This window comes from Cryptotermes secundus, unplaced genomic scaffold (assembly GCF_002891405.2).
Source record: "Cryptotermes secundus unplaced genomic scaffold, Csec_1.0 scaffold47, whole genome shotgun sequence".
Lineage (NCBI taxonomy): Eukaryota > Metazoa > Arthropoda > Insecta > Blattodea > Kalotermitidae > Cryptotermes > Cryptotermes secundus.
The window spans coordinates 2,322,461-2,338,845 of NW_019721002.1; the positions used below are offsets into that span (position 1 = coordinate 2,322,461).

General features: G+C 43.6%; 1 protein-coding gene across 4 annotated transcripts in view; it reads right to left on the minus strand.

Moving 5' to 3' along the window:
• The window catches only part of LOC111873928 (histone-lysine N-methyltransferase 2C), a 113,909-nt gene that overhangs the window by 35,237 nt on the left and 62,287 nt on the right, over nt 1–16,385 (minus strand). For all 4 annotated transcript variants that reach the window (XM_033755252.1, XM_033755254.1, XM_033755247.1 and 1 more), the window contains 5 exons: nt 15,575–15,765; nt 15,081–15,239; nt 9,275–9,664; nt 7,889–8,145; nt 1,054–7,190 (listed from right to left, as the gene is read on the minus strand). In XM_033755252.1, coding sequence (XP_033611143.1) covers nt 1,054–7,190; nt 7,889–8,145; nt 9,275–9,664; nt 15,081–15,239; nt 15,575–15,765 — 7,134 coding nt within the window. The remainder of the gene's footprint in view (nt 1–1,053; nt 7,191–7,888; nt 8,146–9,274; nt 9,665–15,080; nt 15,240–15,574; nt 15,766–16,385) is intronic.

The following is a 16,385-nucleotide window of genomic DNA, read 5'->3' on the forward strand; positions in this document are numbered from 1 at the left end:
ATTCAACAACAGCCACATAAAAAACACTTGCATGGAGAAATTTGTTACATTCTCTTCCTACAGCCAAAGTATTGACACTGTCATAAATGTCTCTACTTGTGCCTTATTATCTGCATAAACGTGGTCATGTTTTACTGTTTTCAGAACAATGGTCTGATTTTATTTAATAATATCATATTTACTGATTCTGTATCTCAGCATCCCATTGCAATTGTTCAACTTAACGTCCATTATTTATTGTCCATCAATACTGCAACACTCTTCCATACACTCCTCAATCTTTAGTTTAACATTATACACCTCGACACTACATGTTTCGGCTCCAAAATACCATCTTCAGGTGTCTTGATATGTTAGAATTATTTTTTTTTCAATTTGTGTTAAAACTGCTACTCTGTCTTAGCTTGTGTTAAAATCACATGCTGTGGTTCTCTTTTCAAGGTAAAACAAGATAAAATCTTTTAAAGTTTCTGTTATACTCACTTTATTTTGGTGCATATTATTTCACCTCACATGGGGTGTCATCCATTTTCATAAATGTATGTCTGTCCAGAGTGTTTTGTCTCGGGAGCTTGCCCCTCACGTTCATAGCCTACTTTTCAGTTATGACTGCCATATGCCCTTGGTTTGCGTGTTTCCTCCACAGCGTGTGGTGATGTCTTTACTAGTCCTAAAAATTGAGTGTTGCAATATTGACAGACAATAAATAATGGACATCATATTTACTATTAAAGGGCATGGGGTAGCATAGTTGATTAGGACACTATGCTACAGGCCAAAAGGTCCTGAATTCGATTCCCAACAAGGACACTGGATTTTTTCAATTTATCTAATCCTTCCAGTCACACGACGGCTCCGGATCGAATTGGCCTCTAACAGAATTGAGTACCAGGAATATTCCTAGGGGGTAAAGGGCAGCCAGCACATAAGGCTTACAATCTTGCCGCCATCTGAGCCGACTGTCTAGCAGATGTGGGAGCCTTGACATCCCACAACCCTATGGGCCTTCATGGCGTGTTACAGGGATAACTTTTAACTATTACATTCACATACCCAAAGCTGCCTGATCCTGTGTTGTCTTGTCACAGGCTGTTTCCATTCCCATATCACCAGTCTCATCCCTTGACGGGAGCTCTGTCTTGGCATGAAATTCTTTCTTCTCACTTGGCAACTGCACTGATGAATCATCAGATACAATCTCCTTCTTCACATCACCAGATGGCATGGGAAGTACTGGACTTTGCTGTGGAGGAGCAATTTCTTTCTTTACCGTCACACCATTGGGCGATGTTAAAGGGGAAGGTGTGTGGAGGTTAGAGTCAGCTCCACTAGCACAGGACCTTGGGGTTGTTGGAGTGGGAGGAGAAAGGAGGTCCTCCCTACTTGGTGTGCGGCTTGGAGGACCCAGTCTCCTGTCATTGATAGCAGTTTGCTGTACCTGGCACACAACAGAGATGGATGGAGAAGCAGCAACTTGTGGAGGGGGTCGTGAAACAAAGGATGTTTCACGTGTTAACGGCAATGGTCGTGGTGTCTGTGCATTCTTTGGAGGTTGTGACTGAGGACTATCATTTGTAAGAAGTGGTGGTAGAAGAGAGGTTGGTGTGGGTGGGACAGGTCTTGCTAGTTGAGCTTCCAACGAAGGTACCACAGGCAAACTGGGAGCACTATGGTGCTGAGTTGCTATGGTTGTTTGCTGTGCACAGCCAGTGTTTTGGAGGAGCTGTTTCAATAATACATTCTGTGACTCCTCTATTCTGTGTGGTAATGACAGTATCGGGGCTTGTTGTGGAGGCTGCAACACTGCTTGTGTTGTTGATGCAAATTTACAGCTGCTGACCAAATGCTGTATCTCATTCTTTGGTACTAAAGAAGCAACTGATGACTGAGAAACAATTATGGATGAAGTTGCAAGAGGTTTCGAAACTGCTGTAACAACAGAACTAGACTGATGCTGCTGTTGCATCACAAAACATGCGGCAGGAACTGGTGTATCCTTAAACAGACATGAATCCAAGGTTTCAGTCTTAACTGTTGCTGCTAAATGCTGAAACTGGCATGATCTTACTGGCTCCTCTACCTTAATTTCGCCAGTACTCATTCTTCTCTGAGGCTGCATGACCGTGGAAAACACACAAGATGACTGAATTCTTGGTGGTGCAGAACTTGCATATGGATACCCCTGTGTTGTACATTTTGAAGTATCCACAGTCCCACTCTCCCTAGAACCTGTTGCGGATTCACTGGAAACTGACAGAATTACATCTGCACCAAGTCTCCCTGAAACTGATGTTACTACTGGTTCCTGCGTTTGAATGTGTGCTGCATCAGTTCTGCCAATTCCTCCATATGTTGTAGCATGTTGGACTCCTGATGACTGTGACTGCAGCAGTGTTGATGCCAGAACACTACTGCCCACAGACTGGACTGGCAACGTTTCTAACCTGCTCTGTGCAAACTGTTCTGCTAGCACTGATGGTGCTTGGACATTCCCACTGTCTTGTGGTGGCAGTTGGGCGGCAGACAGTGCCATCAGCTGTGGAGACTGGCTCTTTACAACAGGAGACGTTACTGATGCTGCTTGCTGCTGTGTGTAGGTCGCATGCTGCCTCACAGATTGCCCTGCAGACACAACAGATGAGAATCTGCTACTTGGCGGTGAAATCCTAGGAGTTGTGACAACAGACGGGCTAACTGCCGACACATGGACAGGTGCTGCTGCAATTTTTCCCACCGTGTGAGAACCTAGAATTCTCTTCGGAGCCTCAGGTCGCTGAGGTCCACTTGTTAGTCTGTTCTCCAACATAGACTGGCCACACAATGCTGCACCAGAAGATGTCGTTTCTGCAAGAGGCTTCATCCCTGTATCAGTGGCAGGCGTTGCAAATGTACTCTGAGGTGGTTGACTGAATACTGCTGATGTTACTGGCGCATCTGCATCAACAGTAAGTGTTCGGCTGGGGACAGCTGAATCAACTGCCTCTAATGGCAGTTTCAAATTTGTACTATGTTGTATTTGTGAAGCAGACAACCTATTCTGTGAATCTGTTGCACTGGTTTGCATTTGGATTTTTGAAGACTTATCACTGTCATCACAACGCAGACTTGATTGTTCACTCTGATTAGGTTCTGTAACCAAGTTTGATGACAAAGGCAAAGGGTATGGTTTGCTTGGTGGTAATGAATACTGAATAGATGAAGCTGTGGGAAATTCCTTCTTATGCTCAGACACTGCATGGCACTGCTGTCTTTCGGATGAAGACCCACCTTCACTCACGATGACTGACGTGACTGGTTTGCTGCTGTGCTGCCAAGGACTACTGCCTTCTTGCTGTTCTACCGTCGCAAGCACACTAGGTCTCGTATCTTGAAAAATTAGCTGCACTGTTTTCATCAGTATTTCATCATCGTCATCATCATCAAGAGGCTTCCGAATCACTGGCATAGAGGAGAGTTCAGCTTCCAGCGGTTGTAATGGTGGTTCATTTATCAAATTTTGGCTTGTGGTTCCCATCGCACTCGCTCTAGTTATCTGAGACAGTTTACATGAGGTGCCATCCAACATTCCTGTACCTTGTTTCTGAAAATCTGTTGTTTCTGAAGCTGAATATTTACTTGAGGTAATATCAACACCTTTTCCCTTAACTTTTGCTTGGATGGTGCCATGTGATGATTTCTCAACTCCACAGTTCTGATTCTCATGAGATGACTTATTAATGTCCATTACGGGAATACTGGAAGAATTTGTTTCAACAGTGACAGGAACAAAAAGGGAACTTGTGACTGGAACAGTAGACATTCTGGGTGGCGGAACCAAAGATGCAGCAGCTGCATTTCCACCTCCTGCACTTGCTATCACACTAACACCAGCCGGTGATACAGTCATTAGAGGCATCACACCTGCAGTTGTAGGGAACAACTGCTGCCCAACTGAAGCTGGTGGGTATGGCAAACGTGCAGCATTCACTGCATCTGCAACCAGATTTGCCACTGCAGCTGAAGTCAGATGAGAACTAGTTACAGTTGAAGCAATTGCATTACTGATAATAGACATTGTAGTCGAAATGTCACCACTCTGTGACCTGATTATGCAAACTGGTAGAGCTGAGCTTCCAGCAGCACCCTGGAGAATTGATGTCCTCTGAGGTGATGAAGATTTAATTATAGAAAAAGTAGGTGGAGCTCCAATTACATTGTGCTGCATGGGGCCAGCTGCTGCTGAACATTCTGATACAATTAACCCAGCTGCTGTTGTTCCTTTGACCTCTGCACCCTGGGTCACAACAGCAGACAATATGGTTGCAGTTTCCTGAAATTTCTCTTCAGCTGCAGTTACTGGGGATGCTTCCACACGTGAAATTCCCTCTGAGGATGTGAACTCTGAATCAAGAGCAAATGACATGATACGTGGAACTGACACCACTGAAGAGACAACAGATGTAACTTGTCTTGTGACTCCAGAAGTTATCACGGTTCCAGTTGTCTCGCTAGCAGTGGACTGTTCTTCAGTCAAGAGATGCAGGTCTCTGGCGTAAGCTGGCTGGCTTGGGAATGTAGGATAGGCAACAACTGCTCTTGCGGAACCAGGTATCCCAATGTTTGCTTGATGGACACTTGAAGGTGGAAGTTGTGTCACTGGCGGCAAATCAAATGGAAGGTCTGGTTTCACAGCCTCTTCACAAGAGCCAACTTGCCTTGAACTGTCCTCGAGTGCATCCATGTTAGCTTGGCAGCTGACGACACTGCATGTCACAGGCAATTCAGCACTACTGGTAACATTCATTTCAAGTGCTTCAGTTCGACTGCTGTCATTCTCCATTTCAGTTCTACTCGCCTCATCCAGTTCCATCATATCTGTATCATCAGGTATCATAGGCATCATATCATCTTCATCATCTTTAATTGTGTCAGGTGTTGGCAGATATGGCTCTGGTGATGGATCTACATTCATTTCTTCTTGATCTGGAGATTCTGGTGTATCTGTGATTGCAACAATCTTCTCCTGCTCAAGAGGACCAAGACTTCGAACAATACCTATCCTTAGTCTCTCACTCATTGCATGAATTTCCCTGCATCCTTCAGGCATGTCCAGGACTGGGTCTCTATCCAGCACTCCCGTCACCCTTGTGTCCAGGATATGCATGACGTCCATATCCATATTCGGAAGATCATCGCTTCCTCCAGCAAGTTCAATTCTTTCGAGTCCATCATGTACATCACCTGTTTCCATCATGTTCCCTGTTTCTGCTTTAGTTTCCTCATCAACCAGATGGAGGACTTCATCATCGTCCTTCTGAATGCAGGACGTCAGTTTATCACAGCCTTCCATAGCATCAACTACTGAGATGTCCATGACAATGTCAGAGGATGTTACAATACATTCCTCGATTATATCCGTGTCTATTGAGCTGGAAACTTGGGCAAGATCGCTTTCAGACAGATGTTCAAAAACGACAACATTGTCACAGTCTGTTTCCTCTATTCCTACAGATCCAACTGGTAACTCTGAGGAATCCAAAATATCCTCCTGCGATATGACTGCAACCTCTATCTCTTCACTGCATTTTTCTTCGACCAGTTCTCTGGTACTATTACTGCTTTCTATTTCTATTTCAGCTTGGACTTCAGGTTTGTCACCTGGTGATGCATCTGATTTTTCACTGCAGGGTACATCTTGTTCACATATGCTTTTAACTACATCTGACAGGTTTTCTTTCTTGTCATCAACAGCTGATGAACTTGAAGGTACACACACCCTATCATCTTGAGGAGGAGGCGTCAGAGGTGGAGTATGAGAATTCTCATCGTCAAAATCATTGTAATCAACACATACAAGAGATGCTACCTTGGATACAACTGCAACAGTCTTGCCTGGTGTCATGACGGCACCTCTGGTCTCTCTGGCAGAACTGCAAGATGGCCGAGTATTTGTACTTTCTGTCTGATGCTCACCTTTTGGCCCAGTTGAGCCTTCTCCCGCATCTTTCTCTCGGTGGTGCCCACCGCTGTTCCTGCTTTCATCATTAGATTTAGAGCCACCATGCCTTCCTCCCCTTGCAAAGCCAGCCCCAACAGACCAGATGGGTGATCCACCCCGAAGTCCAAGCTTAAAGTATCCAAACCTTCCAAACATTGCTGGCAATGGTATGGGATTTGCTGGATTATTTGGATTTCCACCACCACCACCACCACCACCTCCAACAGCGTCATTATCCTGACTGGACTCCCCTCCAGGCTGGTTACTCTGAGGTGTGTAAGGCGTGTGTGGAGTGTGAGGTGTTCGTGGTGTTGAGGGATTCTCAACACTCTGTGGCCTATCTGGCAACACTGGACTGTTACTGACACTTCCTGTGCTTGAAGGCTGCCTCATCTGCATTGGTGAACCAACCGAGTGTGGATACTGGACCATGGGACTCCGAAGGACTGGCGAACTTGGTGGCTGATTCTGGCTCATCTGATACTGCTGCTGAAGCACTGGACTGCATGGTGGCATCGGTGAACTTGGTGGCTGAGTTTGGTTCATCTGAGAAAGCATTGGGGAACTGGGTGTTTGACTCTGATTCAATGACTGAACCATGGGACTTCTGGGAGGCATTGGGGAACTTGGGTGAGCATTTGCATTAGATTGATGAACCATTGGAGAGCTTGGGGGTTGGTTCTGACCAACCATTGGACTCCTTGGTGTCATTGGAGAGGTTGGTGGTTGATTCTGTTGTTGTTGTTGTCTTTGTTGTGCCAATTGCTGATGCTGCAGTATCTGCTGTCTCTGCTGCTGCTGCTGGATGATCTGTCGCTGCTGGACCAACTGCTGCTGCTGCCTCTGAGCTAGCAGAAGATTTGCATCTTGATCTTGTGGCGGGGACACCTGCTGAATCTGCCGCACAACCATCTGAGCAGACACACTTGCTTGCTGGATCTGTCCAGCTTGTGATGGAGTTTGTTGAAACTGCTGCTGACCCACAACATTTGACATGATGGGCTGCGGACTGCCCAGAGGAGAAGGGGAAGCAGAACTTGAGTATACAACACCAGCTCTCAGATTCTGAGTAGAAGATGGCTGAGAGTACATAACACCACTTGGTCCAGTCTGTCCTGGTCCTTGAATAGGCAGACCACGAGTTCGTTGAAGACCTGGCTCAGAATTTCCTCCCATTGGAGAGCGAACAAATCGTGGAAGCACACCATGGATCCTAAAAAATAAAAAGAATACATATGATGCTCAATACAACTGCAAAATACTGTCATGAATTAGAGTGTGACTACAGATGTAGTTTGGATTGGTGACTGCATTTATTGACCACTTATACACATGACTTCGAACTACAAGCAATTACAGTGCCACTGCTAATCTCCATGATTCACACATTACCACAGCACCCACTAAGCCTTTTTCTAGCCTGATGCATCTTCAGCCAGCCATTTCCTGGTAATGGCTTCTAACAGTGGAGATTCTGAAGCTTCACATGCTCAGGTCCTCTCTTCACAGCCTCCTATACAGAACTCACTAGCCTGACTGCAACATCTCAGCATGGGCCACATAGAAGACAGTTCTTATATTGTTGCATGCTGCTGTTTACAGACAGGTCTATATGCCAAACTATCATGGGGAGGAAAGTGAGAAGGCATCCGGATATCACTGCATACACACTTGTAAATGATGAACACAATTCATTTAACAGGACATGATTATCCCACACACTTTAATGTCAGTTCCCACAGAAGCTTTACAAAATACATGACCACTGGTATTGTGTGCTAACTTACTTCTAACAATGAACACAGTCCACTCTGTCACAAACAGTTCTGTGGTTTACTCACCTGTCAGATTTCTCAGATTCTCTGTTAACTGTATCTCACAAATTCTGAGAACTCAAAGACTAAGCGTTACCTAATTTGTTCTCCGCCTGAGAACTGTTGCTGGCTGGCTCTATGATCTCCTGTGTAAGAAACAGGACTTGTAACTCGACGTCCCATGCCCTGCGGTGTGGAAACTCCCATCCGATGTTGAGGTGAGGTCATACGTGGAGCACCGAGGCCTTGAGGTGAGGTGAGCCGGCCTGCAGGAGGTGGACACACTTGCTGCGGAGAGGGGAGAGAACGCAGCAACTCCTGGGGTGTGCCTGGACTGAATGGACTTTCCTCGCTCTGCACAACAAGGATCCAATGTAACTAAGCTACTGCCCTACAGAAACTCCCAACACTCCATGTTTCAACACATCTGTTCAAGTTGAGGCTTGTGTAACACTTCACAGCATGTTCAAGAGTTCTTAGCATACACTCCAAACTGGGGATCCACCCCCTGTTGACTGTCTGCAAATCCTTATTCAACGCATCTGCAGTTATGCTACATACCTAGAGGCAATCTTTTCAAGCTGTCACCTGAGGATGTGCACACTGTGCTGAGTAGGGACCAACTTAACATGGATACTGCAAGCAGGACAGTGACTAACCAAAGGGAAGCTACAGCCAAAACCTAATTAACATATACAGAAACATAAACCTTTCTGCTTCCTACTGCAGACATTATGAAATTTACTGTTTATTCTTACCAACATGTGAGCTGGCCATGGCCAGTAAAGTGGTCTACAAGCAGTTTCTGTATGTGATTTAAATCTTCCTTCCAAATATTCTTGAATTATTTGAGTAAACTTAATTTCTTAGTTTCTGTGTTATTCCTGCTTTCAGTTTCAGCTACTACACAGGCAGGCAATGAGTGTGTGCCAGTGCTTGTGATATGCATAACACATAAGTACATTTCACAGGCTTATGTGGTACCATCACATGCTTCCTTTGAGCCAATCCCTTCTTTCTGGTCTTCTGGGAATAGCGCATTCTCTCCTTCCCAGGCATCTTGTGTGACAACATGTAACACTCTCTTTTGGTTTGAGTGTGGCTGTGATTTTGTGGATCACAGTTTTGGACTCATGTTCGCTGGACATCTCTGGAACTGGGGGACCGATGTCACACAGCTGAAAGTTCTCTGCATATATTTGTCGTATGCATGAATAGAGTTGTGTTGTCAATGTTATTGTGCCATGTTGTTGGACACAGTGCATTCAACTGTGTTTGTGCATGTGTGTGTGTGTGTGTGTGTGTGTGTGTGTGTGTGAGGTCTCTGAATCCTGTGTTGGGCACCTGCCTTGTTCTCTAGCTGGCATTCAGACACCCTGCCCATCGGGAGAGCATTTACATACAACCACACAGTGGTCAGTTTGTTATGTTGGTTGAACAGAGTGCCACTCAAAATAATGACAGTAATATGCAGGACCAGTACCTGTGAGTGTGGTGTGCCCATTCGAGGGGAAGCCTGCAAGCTGTGTGGAGACATACAGCTGCTGCTACTAGGCCCTGTGTTGCCTGGACTATGTTGCAACATGGATCCTGGTCCTGGGCTGTGTGACAGGAGAGGTCCTGGGCTGTGAAGCGGTGATGAATGCTGTTGCATCATGGGAGAAGGAGATGGTGACATCATGGGTGACTGAGGGGCAGAAGGGTGGTGAACAGGCGAAGAGGAGGGAGGTCCAAGAGGCGAGTGAATAACTAATGGCTGCTGTTGTGGAGCACTTGAACCAAGACCAGGTGGACCTATCAGGAGGCCTGGAGGGCCAACACTTCCAGGACCTTGTTGCTGGCGCTGTTTCTGTTGCTGTTTGTTGCGGTACTCCTGCAAGCAACAAGCGCAAACATATTCTTTCAATTCTGAATGTTACTTAATCATTAGTATCAATCAAGAGAGATATAGATAATGTTGCATGGAACATAAAAACAAAGAAACAAAATCCGTGATTTTAGCCCGCAAGTGAACTATACTGACCGAACGACTGCCGCTTGTGGGCGAAGTTTAGTGTGGATAGATGGTGTCGTATGGTCAGCGCAACGAATCCCCATGGCCGTTAATTTCGGTTTTCTAGACCGGAGCCACTATTTCCTTGAAATAGCTCCTCAATTATCATCACGAGGCTGAGTGGACCCCATTCCAGACCCACTATTTCTCAGAAAAAATCTGGTAGCGCCGGAAATCGAACCCGGACCTCTGGATCTGTAGGCAGGAACGCTGACCACTAGACCCCAGAGGCAGTCGTTGCATGGGACACAAAAATATTTATTGCTTCTTAGAAAACAGGGGTCACCTTATTTTGAGGTCCTTAACAACACATGCAAAGATGATGGGCATTTCGAATTGCTAATTCTAACAATACCTGTGGAAATACCTATAATTATATTTAAGGTATTAAATTTTGTATTACTACTTAATGGGGAGCCGGGACAGCGCAGTCGCTATGACTGACTGACTATGGGCCCGATGGCCGAGGTTCAGAGTTTGAGTCCTGGTAGGGTCAAGAATTTTATCTTCTCCACGTTGTCTAGACCAGCTCTGGGGCCGACCCAGCCTCCGATCCAAAGGATACCAGGAGCTCTTTCCTCAGGAGTAAAGCGGCCAGGGCATGAAGCTGACCGCTCTCCTCCAGTTAATGCCAAGGTCAAAAAAATGTGGATGCATACATCCACTCCCCCATACATGTTCACTGTGGAGTGCTTATTTTTTATTATTTTTTTTTGCTTACAACCCTCAGAACAACATGATATATCCAATTTCATAAAAAACAAAAATTCTGTTTCCTGATTTTCTCACTGGAAAAACAGGGAGTTACCTTATATTTGGGCATAAAAATTATACAGGCCTAATGTCACATTAATGCAGTGCTTTACTGTGTAATAAACACAATTAAAATAAGTTCAATATCCAAAATTTGTACTGCAACCATCTGTGCCACAAACAGGTAATCACACTGGTACTTTCAGATTAAATTTCATGCTGTGCCATTATAAAAACAGACAAAAATGATTTATACTATCATTCTGTCTGTTTTACAATGGTTCTGCCCTTACACAACTATATTTCATTCCAAAACAGAATATAGTATGAGATAAACTCTCTCCCCCAATGAAACAAGTGAAATGGCATTCAGAGGATGTCTGATACCTACTAAACCAGAAAAGCTCCAATATTAAGTAGTAAAAACTGCCCTTACAATAAATTAATTGCTGGCAACCACTGAATTTGAATGCCTGAGGGAGAAAATGGAATGTTTTTACATTGATTACATCACTGCTATATTTTCTACATGCTGGGCTAGTTTCCACTGCTGGTTTCTAAGCTCTTCATCATTTATGCAGAGCATATGGCTAGTATATGTCGTAGTACCCAAAAGCTTGTTGATGGTTCCACAGGTGACATGCACCTCACATTTTGTAATCAAAGTGTAAAAATACTCAAGTACTTAAGACAGAAAAATATCCTCAGCTGCAGTGTGAGAATTAATTTCAGTCCACTAATACAGTAAACCCTCAAAAATTCAGTTACAGTTATTCCAGACCGAAAAATGAACAATTCTGTTCATAACTGAGTACATACTTCAAAAGACATATGGTATTAGGGGCAAGAGGGATTAGAGGAAGAGGACTTTCAGACTGTGTTGAGGGCAGCTTGAGAGACTGAAAACGCGCAAGGAAATATCCAAGACTGCCTTCAGACTCTGCCTGTTAGTAGCACTGTTTTCGTTCTGCGTATATAGGCCATAAAAATATATAGTGAGAGGGAAATAAAAAACGGGATGCGTCGTGAACGGAAGTACAGTGTGTGAATGAAGAGTATATTAATGCAACAGCATGCTTAAATACAATATTATCCTCCCACCTATGCCCAAATCTCCCGAATGGCTTCTTCCCTTCAGGAATTCTGAAGAATAATAGTTACAGACTTCAAACAAACTGTATATCAACGAAACACACCATCCTTAAAATTATACATGGTACAGAATATCCAAAAAGTCACTAGACACAGGAAAGGAAAAGAGAGAGAAGACTGCATTAAGGAAACAAAACATCAAGACTGAAGCTCGTACTTGCCGTTCGTCTTTATGCTTCGTCTGGTAAAGCTAGAAGAATGAAAACATACCGAATGTTAGACTGTATTCTTTTCCTCTACTGCTGGTAACTTTTTGGACAGACATCAGCATTCATTGTTTAATTCAAAGCTTGAAGCAACAAACTTACCAGACTTCAGTGAATACACACTGAAACATATCTGAGCCACTGAATGCTACCACTCTGCCATAGAAACAACAAAAATGCAGTCAGAAATTACAAATTATAAAATTCTTGTGCTCATAAACATGAAAAGCTAAAGGTGTCCCTGTCCCTGTAACAGGCCGTGAAGACCCATAGGGATGTCAGAGGTCAAGGCTCCCACATTTTCTAGACAATTGGCTCACAGATGGCAACAAGGTTGTCAGCCTTGTGCAACGGCCACCCTTTACCCCCCCCCCCAGGAATCTTCCTGGTACTCATTTCTGTTAGAGACTGATTCGACTCCATGGCCATATTGGTGATGGAAGGATCAAGTATATTGAAAAAATTCAATGACCTCATCAAGAATCAAACCCGTGACCTTCTGGCTTGTAGCATAGTGCCTCAACCATGCTTCCACATGCCCAGCTAATAAACGTGGCAGATTATAAATAAGTTTTCATTCTTTACAAAGCTCGAAACACCTCCCATTTTAAGCAACTTTCCACTTCCTCTACACCAAACAAAATTTTGACATAAGTATTAAGCAAGATGTGTGTGTCAGACCTGGTTTCAACTCTCAGCAACAGTATTTAGCTAGCCTACATGAATCACCAACAAATATAATGTGCAATATTACAAATGCATATTTTTGGACATTTTTCTTGCTACATAAATGAATTCATTTATCATTCACTTAGAAGTCAATTCTAAAGGGCTGTGATGATGGTATGTTTCAATCAGAATCACTAGTTTTCTTGACACCCAGTATTCTGAAGAGAACAAAGTTTCAGAAACTGTGTCCGGTTGTCCTCAGGTGCTTACTCAGTTGGGTCAATTGGAAGAATCCAGTTTTAATTACTGGACCCCAAGTCAAATACCTTACTTTGTCAGATACACACACATAAAACAAGTTTACAATACAACTGATTTAGTCAGTCCAGTTTACCTTGTAATTAAACACTGTATTCCAGAAGATGATACCTTGATGCTTAATTTCTTATTAATATTTTTCAACATATTTCCTCTTCTTAGCTCCTTCTGGACTTCCCTAGTTATGCTACTTGCTTTCATAACTACCTGACCAACAGATACGGCTCTAAGTGTACCCTAAGTACCATTTCTTCTTCTTATACAATGAAGTCTAGTGTTCCACAAGGACCTACGTGGTGGGTTCAGAAAGTACCGAGCCTTCTTTTTTCCACGTAAACCAATGAAGCGCGGGAGGCTCCCTTTGGTGGAGATGTGGAGGGGACATTCATGCGCACTCGTGAATTTTTTCCCGCCCACAGAAAGTGTCAGTTGCTGGCAGTCGGCCTATGAGTGAGGACGTGTAGTGAGCGCTCGTCGGATTCCAGTAAGGTGTAAAATGACGGAGCAACATGAGCAGCGATATTGCATCAAATGTTGCCAAAAGCTTGGCGATACCCAAGTGGAAACCATTCGCAAGGTTCAACAGGCTTTCAGGGACGATGCCATGAGCAACTGATGGATAAAGAAGTGGTACAACCGCTTCAAAGATGGCCGCACATCAGTGGACAGCGAACCGCATTCAGGCAGACCCTCAACAAGCCGAAATGAGAATGTCATTGAGCAAGTGCGGACTTTGGACTTGGAGGACCATCGTATCACGGTCCGAGAACTTGCGAACGAGGTAGGGGTAAGCATTGGATCGATACATTCAATTTTGACCAAGGATTTGGGCATGAAGAGAGTGTCCGCGAAATTCATACTGAAACTGTGCATCTCATTCAGACTTTCGTCGCCAAACACAACATCCCTGTGGTTCGTCAGGCTCCCCACTCCCCCGACATGGCTCTGTGTGACTTCTGGCTATTTCCCAAGCTGAAATTGCCACTGAAAGGAACCCGATTTGAGTCAAGAGAAGACATCATGCAGAATGCGACGGCCCAGCTGATCACCATTCCAAAAGACGTGTTCCAGAAGTGTTTCCAGCAATGGCGGAAGCGCTGGGAGAAGTGTGTGCATTACCAAGGAGACTACTTTGAAGGGGATTATGGTTTTGTACCTCCAAATCAATAAATGTATTTCTGCCAACCAAAGGTTCCATACTTTTTGACCACACTACCTACTTCACAGCCCTTACTATGGAGTAGTCTTACCCATTCCTTTTCTTTGTGAATGATCTTAGGATGTACTGTAACATCACAAATGTTGTGGACTGTAAGCTTCTGCAGCATGCTATAACAGTGTGAAACTAAATACTGGTAAAATTACGGTTATTTTCTTTATTCATAAAACTAACAGTATTAACTTCAATTACAAATTACATACTAGCAGCCAACTTCCAGTGTTAAACATCTTGGAATACTGTTGGACTGGAGACTTAACCTTTAGTCAAGCTGATTACATTTTTTCACAAGGCTAAAAATGTTACATCTGATTCATTATATCAACTTTTCCTCTTCTATTACTGACAGTCTTACACTTTTGTACAATGTTCTAGTCCAAACTAAACTTGAGTACAATTCTGTCGCCTAACACACTAAGCGACTTACCTAAACTTTAAATAATTCAAGAAAAATTTGCAACCTTAAGCTATGTGTACAGCATGTTTCTTACTGGAGCCTGTAAAAACAGATATGATGACATGTTAGACTGAATCTTCCAACACTAAGTCCAGGTGGTCATTCCTTTATGCTTTATTCTCAGCGGTGTCTTAACAAACTTGGTTGCTCATCCTTTCTTGATACCGTTAGTTTAAGCACACCTACTACGTCAATCAGAAACTTTTCAACCTCTCACCTTTACCACAGCGAGACTTTTCTGTGGCACATGTTACCTGCAGGTACACTGATACCTCTAGCAAGAAGTTCGTTTTTTTTTACCAAATACTACATTTGTTAATAACTCCTCTCTCATCAACACCATAATTATTATTCAGAACTCATTCTCTATCAATGCTACAGGCAATAAATATATCTTAATGAAACTGAGGAGACTTGAAGCATGTGTCGACACCTGCACTGTCATGTTCTTATTGTCCTCACCTGTATCAACATGCCGTGTTGCCGACTCTGCTTCCGACTAGCATCGAGCTGCTTCTGAAGCACCGCCTGTTCACCAGAGATTCTCTGCAACTCCAGGGCATCAGTGTCTGTGAGCTCATTCCCAGATTTACGCAGCTGACGCTGTTTGCTGTTCAGGGACTAAAACATAGAATACTTGCATCAACTCCACTGTATAGCAATTACTTAATCAAATGGAGTACCCTAAATTGGGAACTGCCATTTAAATTTCCTAACTTCCTTTTGCATTCCTCAATGCAATAGCAATAACTGAATGAGACAAAAAAAATACATCAAGTTGTCTGTGCTTGTTTATTGTACCAAGATCAAAAGGAAAGCGAACTAAGCATCAAGCTAGTTACTCACGACATGTGCTAAATTGAGCTGTAAGGGTCTAAATTTTCAGAATTATTTCACTAACCAAACAGCGTAAACTCTGTTGGGTTCCCGCAGCAAACAGAATTTGGTGAGCTTACCTTGCGAATCTTACGTAACTTGCTCACTTCCGTCTCGTAATACTTCAGTTGTGATGTAACTATCTGGTTCTGATGATTCAGCCACTGCTCATAATGCATTTGTGTTTGTCGATCCTGCTCTGTCATGATGTTCTCTGGGGGCAAAGGAGGTGCTGGCAAGAGAGGGGCATTGAACAGAGGCACTCGACCAGCTGAAATAAAACATATCTTATAGTAAGATAAATTGTTTGTAAATGGTAAGAACCAATCATACACAGGATTTTTCAGTTCACAAAGCAGGAAAATTTGGGGCATCAAACATTGATTACTAATGCCTAATGTCACCAACTGTATTCAACAAATTTCAAAATATAAAAAAATGTAAATAGTTGAGACATTTTCTGTTTTGAAGGGGGATAAACATCAGTTTCAGACATTGTCAAGCACTACAGAACAACAAGGAATGTTTTTCTTTATTTTATTTCTTGATAAAAACATTTCTGCTGCCAGAACTGCCATTCATTAGCAGCGCACATTTTGTAACGGCAGCAACCACCGCCAGGTCCCTCAACCAGACCCCCTTCTTTCCTTTCCCCCCTCTCCACATGCCCTACGCTTGCGCCCTTCATCCTTTCACCAGGGACTGAGAGGCTCGTCTGAACACGGGAGGGCCATTCTGCTGCACGCCGTGGAAGAGTCTGGTCTCGACCCCAAATTATTTTTTGGAATTTTGGTTTACTAAATTAACGGCGGAGTTGGTGGACGCTTGTACGTTGTGCCGTCCTTATCTGGGGCAGTTTGTATTTTTCTAATCAATTATATTATTATATTA